Below are 21,653 nucleotides of genomic sequence, written 5' to 3'. Positions count from 1 at the left end.
CTTGCACCGAGCCGGTTTTTATTACGTGAATATTTTTAGAGAACAATCCAAAATTTTTCATTTACTACGTACACGATTTACGATACTGCGGAACGGAACGGTATTGATTTTTGATTTACATAGGGCTCTCATATGTTTATTCGTGTCAGCTGCAACGGATGTTAACGTTATAGAGTGTGAGCACCTTTAACATAGATTTATCGAAATCGCAAGAGAAATCGGCTTAGATTCAATACACCAATATACATCGTCCTCTTCAATTGCAGTCCACTTTCAATTCGAAATAAAAAGTTGGATAAAAAATTTTTAAGCTCTTCGGTTGCTTTACTGAATCTGTGAATACATTACAATCCACTATAAGACTTCATTTTCAACAATGTCGCATGACCGCGAAATACTAAGGATGATCTGGGAAGGCCAAATTCCGATATGTTTCCAAGCTGATTCGGAGGAAATAGTTGGTTTGCAACAACCTGAGAATTTCTACTTAATGGTTTCGCGATTAAGTTATCTGCCATTAGTAACAGATAAGGTACAGAGTTGAATGGATTAATACGTGCCTATAAAAATATATTTTTCCTATACTCAGGTAAAAAAATATTTCAGTCGGTACATTTCACATGAACAACAGGACGGAAATATATGGTTTGACTACAATGGGATTCCCTTAAAGTTACATTATCCAATTGGTAAGCAGAATGACATACTTATATATAAAATTTCACTAAGGTTGTGTAAAATATTGAAACGTATTTTATATATGCATAGCTACTGCTAGAGTTTACTTTCAAATTTATTGGCGAAAGTTTTTATTTGGAATTTTCGCCCGCCATTGTTGCCATATATCTGGATTTTTGTATTCATATAAATATGAGGTTTTTATAATCGTTAAGATATACATATGGATATAACTTGGACTTTTTTTCAGTTAGCTTTCCTTTATTTTTCCCTTATTACGTCGGAATAGAAAATATTTTCTTTTCATATGCGCATGTTGCTCAAAGATGACCTTTTTGTTTAGAAGTACTATTACGGTGGGGAAAAACATTTAGTATAATGTAACCTGCAAAAGGTGCAAAAAAAGGTTTAAATGGGGGATTAGAGAGGTGTATCCCTATCTTAAAACTGAAAACCGCACTGTCCGGAGGCTTGTAGTTTTTAAGTAATTTAATGTTAAAATTGTGTAATTTAGTGAAAAGTTGGTGTTGCCATACACCTGAAATAAAAACGAAGTTCGTATGCAGATATGTATGTTCAGTGGAGGGTTGATTGTAAATCTGCAGTATTTTTAGCTGTAATTTAAGATTGAGAAATATTGTTGAAAATATAAACATACGAAAAAAGCGTTGCAGAAGGAAATTTAAAATAAAAGCAGTGCGATTGTCGGAATTATGTTATGGACGTATTTTACTCATCGAAACGTAAAAACAATGACATTAAAGGTATCGCAAAAGATAATAAAGTAATTAAAATCCAAAAATTACGGTTTATATGTGTATTGTATTGTTTCGAACAGTTTTACAAACGGGTCCTCATGCTTTTTATAAAAAGATTTTCGGCAAAACTTTCCATTACTACCACGATATATTTGAATGGGGGGCGGAGGGGGATGGGGCGTGGCACCACCCACTACGCCCATTAGAAAGAGCTAGGTCACACCATTATAACTGTGAAAGTCCCAACCTCCTAGGGTCCCTATAGAACCCCCAGGAGAAGTTTAAAAATTAGGGTTTTTCCTACCGCATTTGCAGTTTGTACTGAAATACAGTTGAAAAGAAGAGTATACAGTAGTCGTCAACCCAGCAAGCATTTAACTTAGGTTTTATAATTCATAGCACTTATGAAAATGTTGTTTTATCGTAAAAGTTATGAGTACCGCTGGCGAAAATTTAGGCTAAAAATTGTCCGATTTTGCACTATTTCACTATTTATAAAAATTTTTTTGTAACATGTAATATGTATGTATATTTGAAATCAAAAAAGCGCCACAGGCTAAAATTTGGACTAAAAATCGCGCGACTTTTATTCCAAATTTTCAGTATTTGTAAAAATATTTGTTTTTGTAACATGTATGTATATTTGAGAACAAAAAAGCGTCGCAGTCGAAAATTTGGGCTAAAAATCCCGCGATTTTTATTCCAAATTTTCAGTATTTGTAAAAATATTTGTTTTTGTAACACTACTCATTGGAAGAGCTGAAAAAAAACACAAATGTTCCAATTATGCACCGCTTACTTCGTTGTTGTTCAATGCTTAATTTTAACGGTTCTTTTTAAATTTGGCTGTGGTTTCTTTCGTTCTTTTTCTGGAATTGGTGTCATTAAGTGGTAAAGTGTCAAGTTATTAATAAATAAAACTATTTGTAAAATCTGTGCGGGACGGGTTGTCTATTCGAGAATGTGCCTAAAAATTCAAAGTTAGTCACACCACAGTGCAAAGGTTTAAAAAAAACATGATTAATTACAAGTTAAGCAAAATCCTGGGCGTCCACAAAAAATGACCGAGCGGGAAAACCGGCATTTGGCTAAACTAGTTGCAAGCGGTATCGTAAAGACACCGTCAGAAGCCATTCAGACAATGAATTTGAAAGTCAGCAAATGGACAGCGAGTCGAAATTTGAAAAAATTAGGATTGAAAGCTGCAGAAAAGAAGAAAAAACCGCTGCTTTCAAAAAAAACATAATGAGCAGAAAAATGTCTGCTGAAGTACACACCGATTGGACTAATGCAGATTGGCAGCAGGTACTAAGCAGTAAAGCTTCAATAATTAATATCATTTAATGCATATTTTTATTTTTTACAGGTGATATGGTCAGATGAAACAAAAATCAAGCGATTTGAATCGGATGGCTGTTCATGGTTTTGGTCAAAAGATCCCCAGCAGTTAACAAAATCAAGCGTGAAAGAATGTGAAAAGGAGCAGTACTTGACGATCTTGCAAGGAAATTTGCCTGCTGCCATCCAAAAAACCGGTCTTGCTGTTGAAAAAGTTATTTTTCAACAAGACAATGACCCTAAACATACGGCAAAAATGGTGTCCAGCTGGCTGAAGTCCCAAAAATTTTCGGTTATGCAGTGGCCAGCACAAAGCCCTGACATGAACCCCATTGAGAATTTGTGGCATCTCGTAAAACAAAAGCTCGCAAACTATGTAAACCCGCCAAAAGGGATGAATGAGGTCTGGGAGCGAGTCCAGGATGTGTGTTACTCCATTCCGCCACAAACTGTGGCTAAATATACAGAAAGTATGCCAAACCGTATAAAGGCATTAAAAAAATCGAAGGGGCTTTGGACGAAATATTAAAATAATTTCTTTTTTGTACTTTTTTTTATAAATAAATAAGCGGTGCATAATTGGAACATTTGGCTTTTTATTTTCAGCTCTCCCAATGAGTAGTTGTTGTTAGATTTTAACCGTTATGGGTTAAACACTAATTATATAATACATGTACAATTGCATTCAAATAATAAGCTTGTTTGCGTAGATATGGTACTAAACGTAACTTATGTTATTTATGTTCCATTTTTGCACCTCACTGTATATGTATATTTTAAATCAAAAAAGCGCCGCAGGCGAAAATTTGGAATAAAAATCGCGCGATTATATTTGGAAAAATATTTGTTTTTGTATATTAATATATAGGTATGTATATTTGAAATCAAAAAAGCGCCCCTATAAATAATAAAAATAATAAAAGAATTGTTCCCTTTTCTCTCTCTCATCGTTCGTTTGACAGTTCTCTCCTCACATTTATTCTGCACGGTATTACAAACGGTTAGAAGAACATTTGTAATAATAGAATTTTAATAGAATTTGGAGTATTATTAGGAAAAATAGCTTTAAATCGAATCTTAATGTAATAAAGAATGTTTATACGTGATTTTGTTACTTTTCTGTGTTTGTATTTAAGTGAAGGTCATTTCCATTGTGACGGGTGTGACCGTGTTACTGACATTTTTCGTTATAATTTTAGAATTTAAAACTGTTACTTAAATTAAAGGACACTAATCCCTGCCATGTGAATATTAAAGTTGTTTGATACCAAGTACATACTGAATATGCATCATTTCCGACCATAGCTGCCATTTGAAGACTGTGACGGGTGTGACCTTACATATTTAAGCTTTCAACAAAACTTTACTTTCATTGAAGTTTTTGTAAAATTTCCCAAAGAATGCGTATAGAAATGTTGAAGGAGCACATTGTTTGAGTCTTTCTGGTTGTATGTCATACTTACTTTTCTAAAAAAATCATATTTTTCTTAAAAAAAAAGCTTAAAAAAAGGAACGGGTGTGACCACTCTATGTGACGGGTGTGACCTAGTATGAAAATTCAAAAATTTTGCTGAACTAAAACTTTTTATTGAATCCAATTATGAATAAAAACACATAAAATAACATTTCATTTTTTTATTCGCTATCATTGACATCACAATACTATAGACCTGTATTTTTCAAGGAAATTTGTTTAAATTCAGATAAATATGAATAGGGAGCATATACAGAGACCGCATCTGCTTTTTTAAAGGCATGCATTTTTTTGAAGGTTCTTTACCATTTTAACGCTTTCTCTTCTTTCGTTTAAGAAAGAACTATTCTGATCGATGTCGTCTTTTGATGCGTAAAAAACGTTGATCTTATTCAATTTGTGTTTTGCAACAAGATATTTGAAACAGTCCAGCGGTGTTTTCATAATACAATCTCTAGCTTTAATGGCTGTCCATAAAGCTCTTTTTACTGTTGCCCCTATACCATCTGACTGTTTTTTTCAATGAACGACGTGATTTGAAGCTACCAATTTCAGATGTATTCAAAACACTTGATACTTTCTGCTCATCCTTTTGCGTTGTCTACTCTTTCGCTTTCTTTCTTTATCTTTTCTCCTTTTTTCTTCCAACGTCGCTTCATCCATTGTAATTTTTTTGGCATCTCTTCTTTTTTTATCTCTTGTTCTCTCTAAAGCCAAATGCAGTTCATATTTTTCTTTATTGTTTTTAAGTTTTTTCCTTTGTTCTCGCTTTCTGGTTTTCGAATCCATTAAAAAAACAAGCACTTCGCGTTTATGTGACGGGTGTGACCAAGTATTTTATATTACTGAATGGCCAAAACGCGAATAAAAAATTAGTAAAATGTCACCAAACTATTTACTACGCATACTTTGTTATCATTGCAAAGTATCAAGTGATTATAATGTACAGTACCAATTTAATTGAACTTTTTCAATTTTTAGTGAGACGGGTGTGACCGAAAATTTTAAAGTTTTAAAAAATCGATAAACATTTTATTTTACAATGTACCATGTCGAAACTTTGAAAGAATGGAAGCAATAGCATATTATATTCAAATATAACGGGGTTTTGTCAATAGTCATAAAGGAAGAACAAGAAAATGTAAAATAAAGACACATCGTAAAAAGAATGTAAACTCACTTTTCAGTATAGGCGAAGTTCACAGTGTTGCCAAACTTATTAAACTTAAGGCAAAAATTAAGTTTTTGATTTTCCCATATATATTATTCTCTGGCAGACATTATTTAACTGAATTTAACTAAAAACAACTAAATTAATTCCAAATTTTCAGTATTTGTAAAAATATTTGTTTTTGTAACATGTATGTATATTTGAGAACAAAAAAGCGTCGCAGTCGAAAATTTGGGCTAAAAATCCCGCGATTTTTATTCCAAATTTTCAGTATTTGTAAAAATATTTGTTTTTGTAACACTACTCATTGGAAGAGCTGAAAAAAAACACAAATGTTCCAATTATGCACCGCTTACTTCGTTGTTGTTCAATGCTTAATTTTAACGGTTCTTTTTAAATTTGGCTGTGGTTTCTTTCGTTCTTTTTCTGGAATTGGTGTCATTAAGTGGTAAAGTGTCAAGTTATTAATAAATAAAACTATGAAACCAAGTGTTGAAGAAAATATTGTAAAATCTGTGCGGGACGGGTTGTCTATTCGAGAATGTGCCCAAAAATTCAAAGTTAGTTACACCACAGTGCAAAGGCTTAAAAAAAACATGATTAATTACAAGTTAAGCAAAATCCTGGGCGTCCACAAAAAATGACCGAGCGGGAAAGCCGGCATTTGGCTAAACTAGTTGCAAGCGGTATCGTAAAGACACCGTCAGAAGGCTTCGGACAATGAATTTGAAAGTCAGCAAATGGACAGCGAGACGAAATTTGAAAAAATTAGGATTGAAAGCTGCAGAAAACAAGAAAAAACCGCTGCTTTCAAAAAAAACATAATGAGCAGAAAAATGTCTGCTGAAGTACACACCGATTGTACTAATGCAGATTGGCAGCAGGTACTAAGCAGTAAAGCTTCAATAATTAATATCATTTAATGCATATTTTTATTTTTTACAGGTGATATGGTCAGATGAAACAAAAATCAACCGGTTTGAATCGGATGGCTGTTCATGGTTTTGGTCAAAAGATCCCCAGCAGTTAACAAAATCAAGCGTGAAAGAAAGTGAAAAGGAGCAGTACTTGACGATCTTGCAAGGAAATTTGCCTGCTGCCATCCAAAAAACCGGTCTTGCTGTTGAAAAAGTTATTTTTCAACAAGACAATGACCCTAAACATACGGCAAAAATGGTGTCCAGCTGGCTGAAGTCCCAAAAATTTTCGGTTATGCAGTGGCCAGCACAAAGCCCTGACATGAACCCCATTGAGAATGTGTGGAATCTCGTAAAACAAAAGCTCGCAAACTATGTAAACCCGCCAAAAGGGATGAATGAGGTCTGGGAGCGAGTCCAGGATGTGTGGTACTCCATTCCGCTACAAACTGTGGCTAAATATACAGAAAGTATGCCAAACCGTATAAAGGCATTAAAAAAATCGAAGGGGCTTTGGACGAAATATTAAAATAATTTCTTTTTTGTACTTTTTTTTATAAATAAATAAGCGGTGCATAATTGGAACATTTGGCTTTTTATTTTCAGCTCTCCCAATGAGTAGTTGTTAGATTTTAACCGTTATGGGCTCCAGTGGCGGCGCTAGACCAAATGTGTACGTCGGCGACATCAACTTCGCGAGGCCTCTTTACTTCGAAGTGAAATAAAACGTAAAATTAAGTGAGCCAAATTATAAAATAATGTATGAGTATAACGAGTTTTATTGTTAATAAAATGATGACAAAAAATAATTACACACAGAAATTAAAATTCGTCTTTTAGCCTCACTGAATTTTTTCAGGATTGTGTCGTAGTTAAGTCTAGCCACTATTTCAGCTGTTTGTGTTAAAATAATTAACTCTGAACTGCGTTTCAGGAGATTCAACTGGTTCATCAGTATGTTCGTAACTAAGCATTCGTTTTTTCCTGGCTATTCTTTTTTCCTTAAATTGAGACTGAATTTCATAAGTACTTTTCTCCACAAATAATCTAGCTTCTGTTACGCTTTTTTCAAATCCTGTATTTCAGAATTCGTGAATCCAGCTACAAAATGAGCGTAAAGTATCAATAGCGACTTGCAAGTTGACTTGAACCGGTTGCCATAGTTTACTTATATTGTTTACACGTAGCAAAACCTCATACCACACGTGTAATGCAACAATAAACTCAAAAGTTAACATTTCCTTTAGGACTGCTTCACTGTCGCTTAGAGTTTTGGAATCATCAGTTTTATTTTTCAGTTCATTCACATATTCGATGACATCATCAAATTGTAACAATATTGCTTTTACTGCTCCGATTCTACTCTCCCATCTCGTTTCAGACAGAGTTTTTAAGTCAATTTTAATTTATTTTTTACTATCTCCCAACGCTTGCTTGACTTTGAAAACAGCACATAGATTTTATTGATAAAACCGAAAAATGTTTTGGCTGTCGTTGAAGAGTTTGCTGCATCTATCAAAAGTAAATTCCAACTGTGGCATCCGCATGGTGTAAAGAATGTTCTTGGATTTATATTGAGTATTCTTGTTCTGATGGCGGCCGCCGTAGCCGAATGGGTTGGTGCGTGATTACCATTCGGAATTCACCGAGAGGTCGTTAGTTCGAATCTCGGTGAAGGCAAAATTAATAAAAAAAAAAAAAAAAAAAAAAAAACATTTTTCTAATAGCGGTCGCCCCTCGGCAGGCAATGGCAAACCTCCGAGTGTATTTCTGCCATGAAAAAGCTCCTCATAAAAATATCTGCCGTTCGGAGTCGGCTTGAAACTGTAGGTCCCTCCATTTGTGGAACAACATCAAGACGCACACCACAAATAGGAGGAGGAGCTCGGCCAAACACCTAACAGAAGTGTACGCGCCAATTATTTATTTATTTTATTATTCTTGTTCTGATACCTTTGTTAATTCCGACCATATTGGCGCCATTATCATATCCCTATCCTCGACAGTTTTGGATATCTAGATCATTTCTTTCCAGTTCTTGTAATATTAATTTTGTTAAAACTCTTCTGTTGTTTCTGCCACGTCAATAAACCCAATGAAATATGCTTCTACAGCTCCAGTTGACAAATTGCATAATCTTAATATTATTGACATTTGTCCAACACGGCTTACGTCCCTGGTACAATCGAGCAAGATGACGTAATATTTTGCTTGTTTAACCCTGTGTATAATTTCGTCAATAACTAATTTAGACATTAAAGTAATTAATTCGTTTTGGATGCCGTGGCTCAGATAATGTTGAATAAGTTGTTTTTCATGAATACTTTGCATATGCTCCCGTAATGTCGGATCATATTTAGATAACAACTTAACTAAGTATAGAATGTGATATTGTTACTATTACGTAATATTGAAGTTACTTATATTAATGATACCATTTTGCTTAAAATAATAATAATGTTATTTTATTAACAATTTTGTAAATCCTTGCAAGTACGTACTTTCGGCGGGAGATCAAGAAAAGTAGTAGTTTACCACACGGCTTCGTCTCGGCCACCATCTCACACCCGCCAGGAAGTCCAACATTCTGGCCTTGGGCTGTAATATATATACTATCGTTAAAGTCGTTAAAAAGTTGAAGTTTAAAGTTGGCTTACCTTAACATTAGGTATGAAATTAATAACAAATAACGTAAAACTTTTATCCACTAGAACGTCGGGGTGATGACTTTACAATACAATAAAAAGAATCTTTGCGTTTGAGAGTCTGCAAGTTGCCGTATGAAAAAAATTACTCTCACAGACAAATGAAATATAGATAAATAAATTAAACAACACGGGGATTCCCCGTCCAGAGTCTCGTGCGCCGTGCGCGAAATCGAACGTTTTCGCACTACCCGATAATACGATATTGATATCGGACGCTCATAATGAAGAGCACACACACACATTATGTTTGTATATATGCTAAATTTAGATCTTTTGCACGTATAACTGATTTATTTATTGCATTCTAAGGTTTACCTACACCCATGAATTCAATAAATAAATAAATGATAAATGCGACACACATTACTTACAAACAGTTTCACCCAATACAGATATCGTGTCGGGCAGTGTGTGTGAGAACGCTCATTAGGGCGAAGCCAGGATGATTGGCGAAACGAATATAATTAGTTAACTCGTTTTTCTGCGAGGCCCCCTCAGGCGCGAGGCCGTCGGCGGTGGCCGACGTCGCCGACGCCTAGCGCCGCCACTGATGGGCTCATTTGAAAGCTTACACACTAATTATATAATACATGTACAATTGCACTCAAATAATAAGCTTGTTTGCGTAGATATGGTACTAAACGTAACTTATGTTATTTATGTTCCATTTTTGCACCTCACTGTATATGTATATTTTAAATCAAAAAAGCGCCGTAGGCGAAAATTTGGACTAAAAATCACGCGATTTTTATTCCAAATTTTCAATATTTGTAAAAATATTTGTTTTTGTAATATATAGGTATGTATATTTGAAATCAAATAAGCGCCCCTATAAATAATAAAAATAATAATAAAAGAATTTTTCCCTTTTCTCTCTCATCGTTCGTTTGACAGTTCGCTCCTCACATTTATTCTGCACGGTATTACAAACGGTTAGAAGAACATTTGTAATAATAGAATTTTAATAGAATTTGGAGTATTATTAGGAAAAATAGCTTTAAATCGAATCTTAATGTAATAAAGAATGTTTATAAGTGATTTTGTTACTTTTCTGTGTTTGTATTTAAGTGAAATAAGCGTCTGTAATAGGGTATTTTTTCAAGCTTATGCAAAAAATATGTATTTTTAACGTTAAATATTGCTATTAATTTTTGATTTTAATTTATAAATAGTAACATAAATCAAAAGGCTGATATAGTGACTACATTTGCATGTTATAATTTTTAAATTCGGTCCACGCACTTAGACATTATAAGCAAATATATCGTGGTAGAAATGGAAAGCACAGCCCACAGTATTTTTGTGTAGAACTTCTTTCCGCGTGGGTGGCCTTTTACCGCGCTTCAAAAAAATAACCCTCATCAGTCCAACTCCGATAACACAATCCACAGTATTTTTGCGTAAAATTTCTTTCCGTGTGGGCGTCCTTTGGCCGCGCTTAAAAAAAAAAAAAATAACCCTCATCAGTCCAACTCCTGCTACGCAATCCACGGTATTTTTGCGTAGAACTCCATTCCGCATGGGCGGCCTGGGACCGCGCTTCAAAAACAAAACCCTCATCAGTCCAACTCCTGCTACGCAATCCACGGTATTTTTGCGTAGAACTCCTTTTCGTGTTGAAACTATTGAACCCAAAATTAAAACGTCATATGCGTGTGTGTAGTAAAGAGGCACAATAACCCCCATCCCCATCCTTAAATGCAATTACATTTGATTTAATGAAAGTAATTCGAATACAAGTAGTGTATATTTAGTGAATTTTAGTGAAGTGTAAAAAAATATATAGTTCATTGTGCGAAACTATAGTGAAGTTCCCAGGCAAATTATTACGAAACTATTATTTCCCGAATAATTGGGAGTTATAAAGATTGTTCCTTAACACCTTCCTAACATCTCCGCCGAGATTCATTAGTTAAGACATTATAGTTTGCCAAAAATTGCCCAAGTTACATTATTGCGAGTCCCAGCCCTATTTTGTTTCTCATGTTGACATTTTATAATGTATTAATCCATATTACTGTTATATCTGCTATTTATTTACTTCTCCTTGGTCGGCGTATTTTGATCTTAACCATACGGCTGTCAAGGCATATTATTATTGATGCCATTAAATCTGTGTATGTTTGTTATTGTTGTTGTAGCAGCACCTCTGCCCTGTCAGTGTAGCGTGATCACCGGTCGTCTTCGTCTCGCTCATATAACGGTAGACCCAGGAAACTAGCTATTTCGACGGGTTGGGTCCAGAGGGAGAGGGGTGTTAGATGAGTAGGTGTGAAACGGTGGTTAGTGTCGTGCGGGGTGCCTTCACATGCCGGACATATGATTAGTATGTCGGGGTCAATTCTGGATGAGTAGGAGTTTAACCTGCTACAGTATCCAAAACGTAATTGAACCACAGTTACGCGGGTCTCTCGGGGTAGCTGAAGGTCTTCATGTGCTGTAGGTGGTGGTTGGACTCCGATTACGGCATTCGGTGGTCGGGAGTTTAAGAAGGTGGTAATGGTCTCCCGATGAATGTCGTTCATAGTATGTCTAAAAACTGTCCGGTCCAGTAGTTGTCAATTTGTTTTGTCCTGGATCTCTTTGGCGTAATTGGTTTGTGTAGTGGGGACATCAGAAGCCATCCCGTCGCTGTCCGAATAACATTGGTTTAGCAAGTCTGAAGGTTTGTCCATTGTGAATCACTAGTTCCAGGCGACCAGACAGGCCCAGCGTAATTGAGAACCGCCCGGCCAATTGCCTTAAATGTCGCCAACAACATTTCTTTGTCTTTGTCCCATGTGCTACCGGCAAGCGATTTGAAGACCTTGTTGCGGTTTTGGACTTTAGTAGCAATTGTGGTTGTATGCGCAGAGAATGAGAGAAAACTGTTGAAGGCAACTCCCAAAATGTTGGGGTTGTTAACAGTCGGTATTGGTGAGTCGTCGACTTTGATTTTAAGTTGCAGTTTGACCTCCTTTCTCTAAATGGTAAAGACGGTCGCCGTGGACTTTGTAGGGGGAAGTTGTAGATTCCTCGCAGTAAAGCGAGAAAGGCAGATGAGGAAATCGTTCACATTGGCACACAGGACTTCCTCTGGTGGCTGGGGGAGTTTCGAGATATTGAAGTTAAAAAGCAAGGGTGAAAGGACACCATCGTGCGGAACTCCTTGCTTTATTTTCCTCTGTTTACAGGTTTGGTCTCGAAATAGCATCGACGAATGACGACCCTTCAGGTAGTTCGCGGTCCACCTCTTAAGCCCTGGCGGGAGTGTCGAAAGATATCATCTATCAGGTCAGTCCATAAGTTCGTGCGTATTTTACCCATAGTATTACTTTTGTACGATTTTTGCATACAAAAAATTATTCGCCAAATATAACGGAACTAATTATATTTTCTTTGATATATTGTTCATTCAACAAGTGATTTTAATGTGTTGTTAAAATTGGTATTTTTTTATAAAAGTGGTAAAAATGCAACAACTGGTGCTGCAGAAATAAACACTGTTCACGGAGAGGATACCGTGAGTGTAAGGACTGCGCAAAAGTGGTTTTCAAAATTCCGAAATGGTAACTGCGCGCGCTGATCATCCTGTCTTTAACTCCGACGCCTTGCTCGAACTCGTGGAAGCTGAGCCAAATTTGACAGTCGATATGATATATATGTATATATTAGGCCGGGTCGATTTGTGAGGAGGCAAAAAATCGCCCATTGCTCTGTGAAAATCATATTCTAGGGATCAGAATTTGAAACTTTGCCGAAGGAACCAGACCTCTAAACGAATTCTGATGTCCCCCAATTTGGATCGAACTTTTAGTGTCTTTTGTGGGGAGGCAAAAAAATCGCCCATTGCTCTGTGAAAATCATATTCTAGCGATCAAAATAAGAAACTTTGCCGAAGGCCAAAAATGGTGATATTTTGAAATGATTGCATGGGGAACCCCCCAGGGGAGTTCCAGGGGGTGTGCCACACAAAGTTAGTGAGGGTCGGTCATACATTTGGACTCGATTGGATCCCTCTAAATGGGTCAAAGTGGTATTTTTCGTTCGACCCAAATTGGGGGACATCAGAATTCGTTTTATAGGTATGGTTCGGCAAAGTTTCTTATTTTGATCCCCAGAATACGATTTTCACAGAGCAATGAGCGATTTTTAAATCGACCCGCCCTAGTGTATATATATATATATAATTGGCGCGTACACCCTTTTTGGGTGTTTAACCGAAATCCTCCTCGTATTTGTGGTGTGCGTCTTGATGTTGTTCCACAAATGGAGGGACCTACAGTTTCAAACCGACTCCGAACGGCAGATATTTTTGAGAGGAGCTTTTCCACGGCGCGAATACACTATGAGGTTTGCCGTTGCCTGCCGAGGGGTGACCGCTATTAGAAAAATGTTTTTCTTAATTTTGGTATTTTCACCGAGATTCGAACCACCGTTCTCTCTCTGTAAATTCCGAATGGTAGTCACGCAGCAACCCATTCGGGTACGGCGGCCGCTTAAGTAGATATGATACCTCAGAGGTTAAATTCATCGCATGGAACAGTTCACAGGCACCTGGTTCAGTTGGCAAAGGTTTCAAAGCTGGGAAAATGGGTACCGCAGAGACTTCCCGTCGGCATCCTTCAGCAGAGAGTGAATGTGTGTTCTCAGATGCTGCAACGGTTTGAAAATGAAAGTTTTTTGAACCGTATCGTTACTGATGATGAAAAATGGGTCCTTTACAATAATCCTGTTCGCAAACGCCAATGGTTAGATAAAGATGAAACACCAGAACCGACCCTTAGAGATGGCCTTCACCCCAAGAAGATTCTCCTGTCCATTTGGTGGGATATGACCGGTATTGTTTATTATGAACTTCTGGAACCAAACCAGACGATAACTGCTGATTATTATTCCCATCAGCTATCAAACCTGAATGAGGCACTTAACAAAAATCGACCATCTTTAGTGAATAGACGCAAAGTTTTGCTTCACCACGACAACGCAAGACCTCATACGAGACCTGAACGAGCCCGGATGGGAGCTAATGCCGCATCCACCATACTCTCCGGATATTTCATCTTGTGATTATCACCTTTTCCGTGGACTTCAATCCCATATGAATAACAAGAACTACTTCTCAAAAGAAGCTATAAAAAGGGATATCGAAACAATTTTTTGAGCAGGGAATTAAAAATTTGCCTAAACGTTGGGAAGACTTTGTAAATAATGAAGGAAAATATATTATTGATTAATAAATACTTTAAACATCTTTTTTATTAATTTTAAAACCACCTTTCAAAAACGCACGAACTTATAGACTGATCTGATAGTAACCTTTTTTTTTAGGTCCAACGCTACTAGGACAGTCCCCTCGCTGGGGCGGTTTTGGTTGAGCCCGTGGTTTATCTGAGTCTTAATGACGGTGAGTGCTGTGCAGTTCAGTTGGAGGAGCTTGAAACTCCTCGGGAGTATGGTCGTAACACGGGGTGTGTTGTCTGGGTTGGTCCTGCTGTGCGTTCCGCAGTAGTTTTTTAGGCCTGATGTTGACGGGCGGGTGGTGTGCAGAGCTCTGCAGCAGGGGGCAACGTAGCCGCGTGCCCACTCACGGGTGGTGCGCAGGCCAGAACACTTCCGAAAGTGGCACCAGCCATTGCAAGAGTTGCACTTGACTGATGTCAGGTTCCGAGGAACTCTGGTCTGGGAGCAAGACGTGGCCACATACCGTGTGGACCAGTCTCTGTGGGTCTTAAGGTCTGAGCAGGTCTTAAGATAGCACCACCCGTTGCACTTGTTGCACTTAACCGAGGTGGAGTTCGGGTGGAGCCGTTTCTGGCATATGTAGCAATAGAATACTCCTGGTTGGGTTCAATACCAGCCTTGAAGAGAAGTATTTGGAGCAAACATGGTGCGAGGGATTGCTCCTGTGACGATGGATTGGGGCTGGGGTACGGTACACTAGACAGGGCTAGTTTACTGGGTGGCAGCCCTTGGTCGGGAAAAACCCGAGTCAATCCGGTAACGTAGAACCGGCTGCCATGGGAATGTGTCATTCCGGTGGCGTGGAACCGTAGAACCTTTTGCATCGCCGTTTACCATGCTGAATGCCCTTTCTCTTTGCTCTGAGCTCTGCATCTTTGATATGACCGTGGTAACCTTCCTTCGTCCTTGTGATGAGAATGACCTTCCCTATTGTGGGCATGATAGAAACTTGTTTCTAATAGCAGGCGCTTGTCGGCAGGCAATGGAAAACCTATGAGTGTATTTCTACTGTGGAAAAGCTCTTCTTCAAAAACTATCTGCCGTTCGTGGCCGTCATAAAACTGTAGGCCCCTTTATTTGGGGAACATATAATTCAATACGAGATGTACTATTTAACTGGATGCTTTAATCCTAGTCATATGGTAATATAGAACATGGAAACCGATTTAATACTTTGTAATTTCAGGAGTAATCTATGATCAGTTGCATCCTGACGATGATGGAGTTCCATGGAATCTAACAATACATTTTTCAAAGTTCCCCGATGACGTATTAGTAAGGATTTCAACTAGGTATGTACTATTAACAACAAAATAATAAAACATCAGTATACTATAACATACGTGCTATATTTATGTAGAGAACTTTTGGAATCACATTTTATGTCATGCCTGAAGGAAGCCGATGTTCTTAAACATCGCGGTCAAATAATATCTTCAATGCAAAAAAAGGAGCATAACCAGCTGTGGCAAGGATTGAGCAATGACAAATTCGATCAGTTTTGGGCTATTAATCGGCGGTTAATGGAGCCAAGTGGAGACCAAGAGACATTTAAATGCATTCCTATACGGTTTTATTCTGAAGTGAGTACCCTTTTAACATCGGCAAGTTTTTGATAAACATAGTCGTATTGTAGAAATTCATCACGAATTATTATTCTTTTATTTACCTTGTAAATTGGTGATCATGTTAGATATTTCAAAAAATGTTATTGACGTTTTGTCTAGCCTTCGGATAGAATCGAACTTTTCAGTGTGCCTTTTGTTTTTTTATTTTACCAAAGTTTGGTAACCAAACTTGTTGAAGGATCCGATCCGGTGTAGGTAAAGTATTGAATCTAATTTTTGTCTTCTAAAAATATCAGAAATTCTCGATGCGGTTGTGATCGGCCGAGTGTACCACTTTCGTGCCCTTTTTTGACAAATTTTTATCTGAAAAAGAAAAGAAAAATTAACGCTAATTAATGAAAGTTCTAAAATAGGTTGCATGTACGAGGTCTGTTCAAAAAATAAGGTACATTTTCAAATTACGCGGGCTACGTACATTCGACTTTCGATCATTATTATTTTTTATATTGGTACACTCGTCTCGAAGCTCGAAGATATGTTCACGGTTTTAGCAACATAGCATGTACCCTGGTACTCTGAGTAAAAAAATGCTTACAAGTGGTACAAGCTTTTCACAGGAAGTCGAGGAGAAGTGAATGACGACGTTCGCTCTGGACGCCTCACATATCAACAACCGATGAAAATGTGGAAAAAGGGATGATAATGGAAGAGTCCAGGATAGCCCAGAGTCGACAGCAGAAAATCGCCGAACACGCAAAACACTTGTCTTACTTATGCCGTTCACAAACAAACTATATTGCTAAAGCCGTGAACATATCTTCGAGACGAGTACACCAACATAAGAAAAAAATTATCGAAAGTCAAATTTTGAAATCTTCACCTTATTTTTTGAACAGACCTCGTATAGTATAACAGAGGTATTAAGTAATGCAGTAACTCAACTTAAAACCATTGCTGCAGTCACATTCATTGAGTAACACTTTTTAATTGCAACCATAAAAAAGTCACTCGTCTTTAATATTATTCATGACTGGGTAAGTCACTTTGTATTCATACGTGAATAATGATATTTTAAAACAGCCATTAGGTGAATTTGTGCACAAAATATCATATTATTCGCTGAATATAAAGGAACTATTTATATTTTCTTTGATATATTGTTCATTCAACAAGTGATTTTAATCGCGGATAGAAGCACGTGTTGTTAAAAAATAAAATGGTATCTTCGAACGCGTATAAGAGGCATAATTGGTATTTTTTTATAAAAGTGGTAAAAATGCAACAACTGGTGCTGCAGAAATAAACACTGTTCACGGAGAGGATACCGTGAGTGTAAGGACTGCGCAAAAGTGGTTTTCAAAATTCCGAAATGGTAACTGCGCGCGTCAAAATAAAGTGTACAAAGCATTTTGTTATAATATGGATTTTATTTCAGTCTTTTATAAAAAACAATATATTTTAATTTCATGTTTTTTAAATTAGTATTTGATTCTCTACTAATTACTAGAAAACAACAAAAAAATAAATTACAACAACAAAAGTTGTCAAACAAAAACAAAATTTAGTACATATTTTCCGCGTCAAAATAAAGTGTACAGCGTACATCAGTAGCATTTTAGCGATGTTGTACGGTAAAAAAATACCGTTATATTTGGTTGTTTACTTCCTTTTTTGATGCATTGAAACTTTTTTCATATTGTATTTTAATTGGTTGCGATCGGCAGAGTGAAAAGGTTTTGTCTACAGTAAATTAAATTCTATTACAATATTTATTTTTTTTAATAATAGGTAAACAAACTTCGACTGATGTTAGAGAACTGGTACTGAAGCTTTGCAATGAAGGTAAAACATTTCGTGAAATTAGCTCTATTGTCAACAGAAGCCATAATACTGTAAAGAAAATAGTTGAAAAATACCGGCCGTCCATGCAGGCCGTCCAAAAATTTTAAATGAGACTGAAGTAAGGTCTATAGTGCGTGATGTGAAGAAAAATCCCTTTAAAAGTGCGGTCAAAATATCACAAGAAGTTTCAACTGCATCAGGTACTAGTGTAAGTGCCAGTACAATACGTCGAGCGTTGCACGCAAATGGGTTACATGGTCGTCTCCTACGAAAAAAGCAGCTAATATCTACAGTTAATAAAAAAAAAACGTCTTGATTATGCAAAAAAATACGAAAATCGGGATGTTTCTTTCTGGAATAATGTACTGTTTAGCGATGAAAGTAAGTTCGAGGTATTTGGGCAGAAAAAACAGGTTAAAGTCTGGAGAACCAAAAATAAAGAGTATGCCGACCAAAATTCGATAACCACAGTTAAGCACGGTGGGGGTTCGGTGATGGTGTGGGGATGTATGGCCGCAAGCGGAGTTGGCAATTTGGTTTTTATTGAAAGTACCATGAACAAAACAGATTATCTGAATATTTTACAAAATAATTTACTAACCAGTGTGCAGAAATTATACTTGCAGGGATCTTGGATCTTTCAACAAGATAATGATCCCAAGCATACAGCAAAAATAGTAAAAGAATGGCTGCTTTATCGCACTCCTAAGACATTGGATCATCCTCCACAGTCACCGGACTTAAACCCTATTGAACATTTGTGGGAGCATTTAGACCACCAAATCCGGAAAAGGACAATTACCAATATAGATATGCTGAAACTCGCTATAAAGGAAGAGTGGGATAAAATTTCATCTGGCGTGACAAAAAAACTAGTTGAGTCGATGCCCCGAAGACTGTCTTCCGTTATCAAAGCAAAAGGGAAATCAACAAAATACTTAATCGATATCATTTTTGTAAAATATATCTCTGTACACTTTATTTTGACGCGTAAAATATGCACTAAATTTTGTTTTTGTCTTACAACTTTTGTTGTTGTAATTTATTTTTTGTTGTTTTCTAGTAATTAGTAGAGAATCAAATACTAATTTAAAAAACATAAAATTAAAATATATTGTTTTGAAGCAAAATTACCAAAGAGGATACTTCTAAATTGGTTCCTTCCATGCCATATCGATTTGCGGAGGTCCTCAGCGGAAAGGTTATCCCAAAATTTAATTTTTAAAGATGTACTTAGGAAAAAATTTATAGAAATTGTAGAAAAACTACTCACTAAACATTTCTCCTAAAGTTTAAAATGTTTTTTTTTTTTTTTTTTTACAATCAATTTCTTCATATATTGCTTTCATTTCTTTCTATACGAATACTTTTTCTGGCAAGTGTAAGTCGATCTTGCAAAACTGTCAAAAGTTGTAAGGTTGCCTGATGATTTTATATTAAATGGCCAGCCTTAAATACCGTAAATAGTAACTTCTCCACGTGAGTATCCTCAAATATAGAAGTTATTGTAGAAATAATGGTATTCAAGGTAGTTATTTAGATATTTGTAATAAGAATTTTATAGTGGAAAGAGTGCAGATTTCAACAAAAATCATTACTACCATTATTTGTTTGTAAGTGTGTGCAATTGCAACATAAATATAACATAGTAATAGTAGGAATTGCCCAACTTTTGTATTAATATAATTTTTGAGTAAAATAATCATGTTTCGATAAATGTGTATGTATACGCATGTGATACTTACAGGATGATGTCTACAACCAGAAGTTAATTTCTCCCTTGAATAAAAGCGGGCAAAAGAAAACCCTTGGCGAAATGATGGTTGAGTTATCATCACCTCTTAGGAAAATTGGTAAGTTGGAAGCATGTGTTATATACAAATGTTTCTATTTATTTAAATTGGTTTTGTCTTTTAGTTGAAATACGAACACACGGTATCAGCGTTCATGATGAAGTAAATTTGCAGTGGCTATCCGAGCATCTGAGTTATCCTGATAATTTTTTACACTTATTTTTAATTTATGAATCTAACTCTTCATTGCCTCTTCTTTCTTAAAGCAAATGTGAATAGTTTCCTGTAACTGTAAGTGTACAAAATTAAGAAACTCTCTGCTAATTCGTAAACGTTTTTTCGCATACTTACGGTATAAAAATTGCTCCATTGAAAAATTGGTTTATATTAAACTATAATTTTCATAAATAAAATAGTAATCGCGGAAATTCAGCTCTCCAGTTACCAAGAAACCATAAGGCGTGTCTGTATGGTATGTTTACTCTCAGAAATAGTTATAAAGGCAAGTTAAGATTTTTTAAAGAAAAACAAATTGCGATTCTGTATTATTTTTATTTTACACATCATTGCATTGGATCTCCAGTTTATTTTATAAGCAATAACTGCTTTCGCTTTTGATTTAAATAATGGCACTAACGACAAATAAAAATAAAAACATCAATTTTATAATGTCAAGTGGAAACAGGTGACCGTATAATTAAACTGAGATAAACTGATTTTAACAATCAGCTGTGTTGAGTCCAATTTAGTATTCTTTATAATTTTCTGTGAAAATAAGTAGGTTTTGTTTGAAATAAATGTGTATATATAGCGAATATTTTGTAATAAATTGAGAGAGATAATTTGTAATTTTGAATGTGAAACAACTAGTTTTAAATTGGGAATTTTGCCGCAACCATGATTCAATTATAGACCGCGTGCCACCGAAAAACCTGCTTGCATTTCTCTGGTCTAATTTTCTTCAAACGCGTTGTTAAAAGATGACCAGTTTAGCGACGGAAGGCTTTCATATGGAGATCATCTCAAATTATTCTTGACATGTATCTGTCACTACATTCACTTCCCTAGACATGGTTTTCTGCTTTCTAAAGGGATTTTTGCAAATGCTTTACCGAACGGCTTTTATTGTTTCACTGGTTCGAACCATGAGAGGACGACCACTTTTTTTTCTGTCTATCACTTCAAATGTTTAGGAAAAACGATTGATTGTGCAACAAACATTCTCGAAGTATTAAGTTTTTTCAGGAATTCGTAAATCTCACTTACACTTGTAATGCAATCACACTCCCCACTCCATTGTTAACAAGCGAAAATTGAGTATAATTTATGAGTAGACAATGCATACGAACAAAATTAAAAATAACGAAACTTTTTTCTGCGAATTCGTTCTCGCCGTATGCATTGTAAAACTTCTGACAAAATTTATGGCAAGACTAAGACATGCTCAATCATAGCTATGCAAGCAAACGCAAAAGAACAAAAAATACAGCAGCAAACAAAATCCAACAAAAAACACACAATATTAGTAAATCAAAAAACAGTTACCTCCTACTGTTTAATTAAACCAGCAACTAACAAATCAATCCCATATACTCTGAAACCAAACAGATTTGATATACTCTCTCTTGATGATGAGAAAGAAAAAAAAACAGTGGGACAAACAACAATATTGAACCGGACAAACTCAAGCTCGAAAACGAGCATCTACCTTTGTACAGAATGTTGAATACATTAAATATTCAACTTATCCCTTAAACCAACTTTCGAGCTGCGTTTCCGTACTAAAGGTCCTGCCAAACAATGAAGTAAAAGCAGAAATCTCTAAATTAACTCAATATTATACATATACGTCGAAAGTACTGAGGGGATTGAAAGTAATTCTGAGGTACTTGCATAATTCCACAGATAAAGAAGAAATTATAAAAGAATTAAGAGAACTTGGTCATGAAGCTATACATATCCACAATATCGTACACGCTACTTCGTACTTGAACTAAAAAGCAAACCAAACAGAGAATATACACTACTACACTTCAAAATTAAATTTGAACCCCCAAACTGCACAAATTTCCAAAAATACGGTCAAAGAAATAATGTTTGCTTTAAATCACCTGTCTGTATCAAAAGTGCTGGAAGTCATAAAGCCATAGAATGTCCAGTAAAGGGCATTAATGAAATAAAAT

At 36.0% G+C, this 21,653-nt stretch overlaps 1 protein-coding gene across 1 annotated transcript; it reads left to right on the top strand.

The window, feature by feature from the left end:
* Positions 1–213: 213 nt before the first annotated feature.
* On the top strand, positions 214–20,072 carry LOC128858600 (autophagy protein 5). Its single transcript, XM_054095003.1, has 6 exons — positions 214–532; positions 590–689; positions 15,454–15,559; positions 15,628–15,850; positions 19,425–19,530; positions 19,595–20,072. The coding sequence occupies exons 1-6, from the start codon at positions 377–379 to the stop codon at positions 19,732–19,734; spliced, it is 831 nt and encodes a 276-aa protein (XP_053950978.1). The 5' UTR covers positions 214–376; the 3' UTR covers positions 19,735–20,072.
* The last annotated feature ends 1,581 nt before the right edge of the window (positions 20,073–21,653 follow it).

Source organism: Anastrepha ludens, chromosome 3, assembly GCF_028408465.1.
Source record: "Anastrepha ludens isolate Willacy chromosome 3, idAnaLude1.1, whole genome shotgun sequence".
Classification (NCBI taxonomy): domain Eukaryota; kingdom Metazoa; phylum Arthropoda; class Insecta; order Diptera; family Tephritidae; genus Anastrepha; species Anastrepha ludens.
Note: the sequence above shows the minus strand (reverse complement) of the source record. Positions and strands in the feature narration are given on the sequence as shown.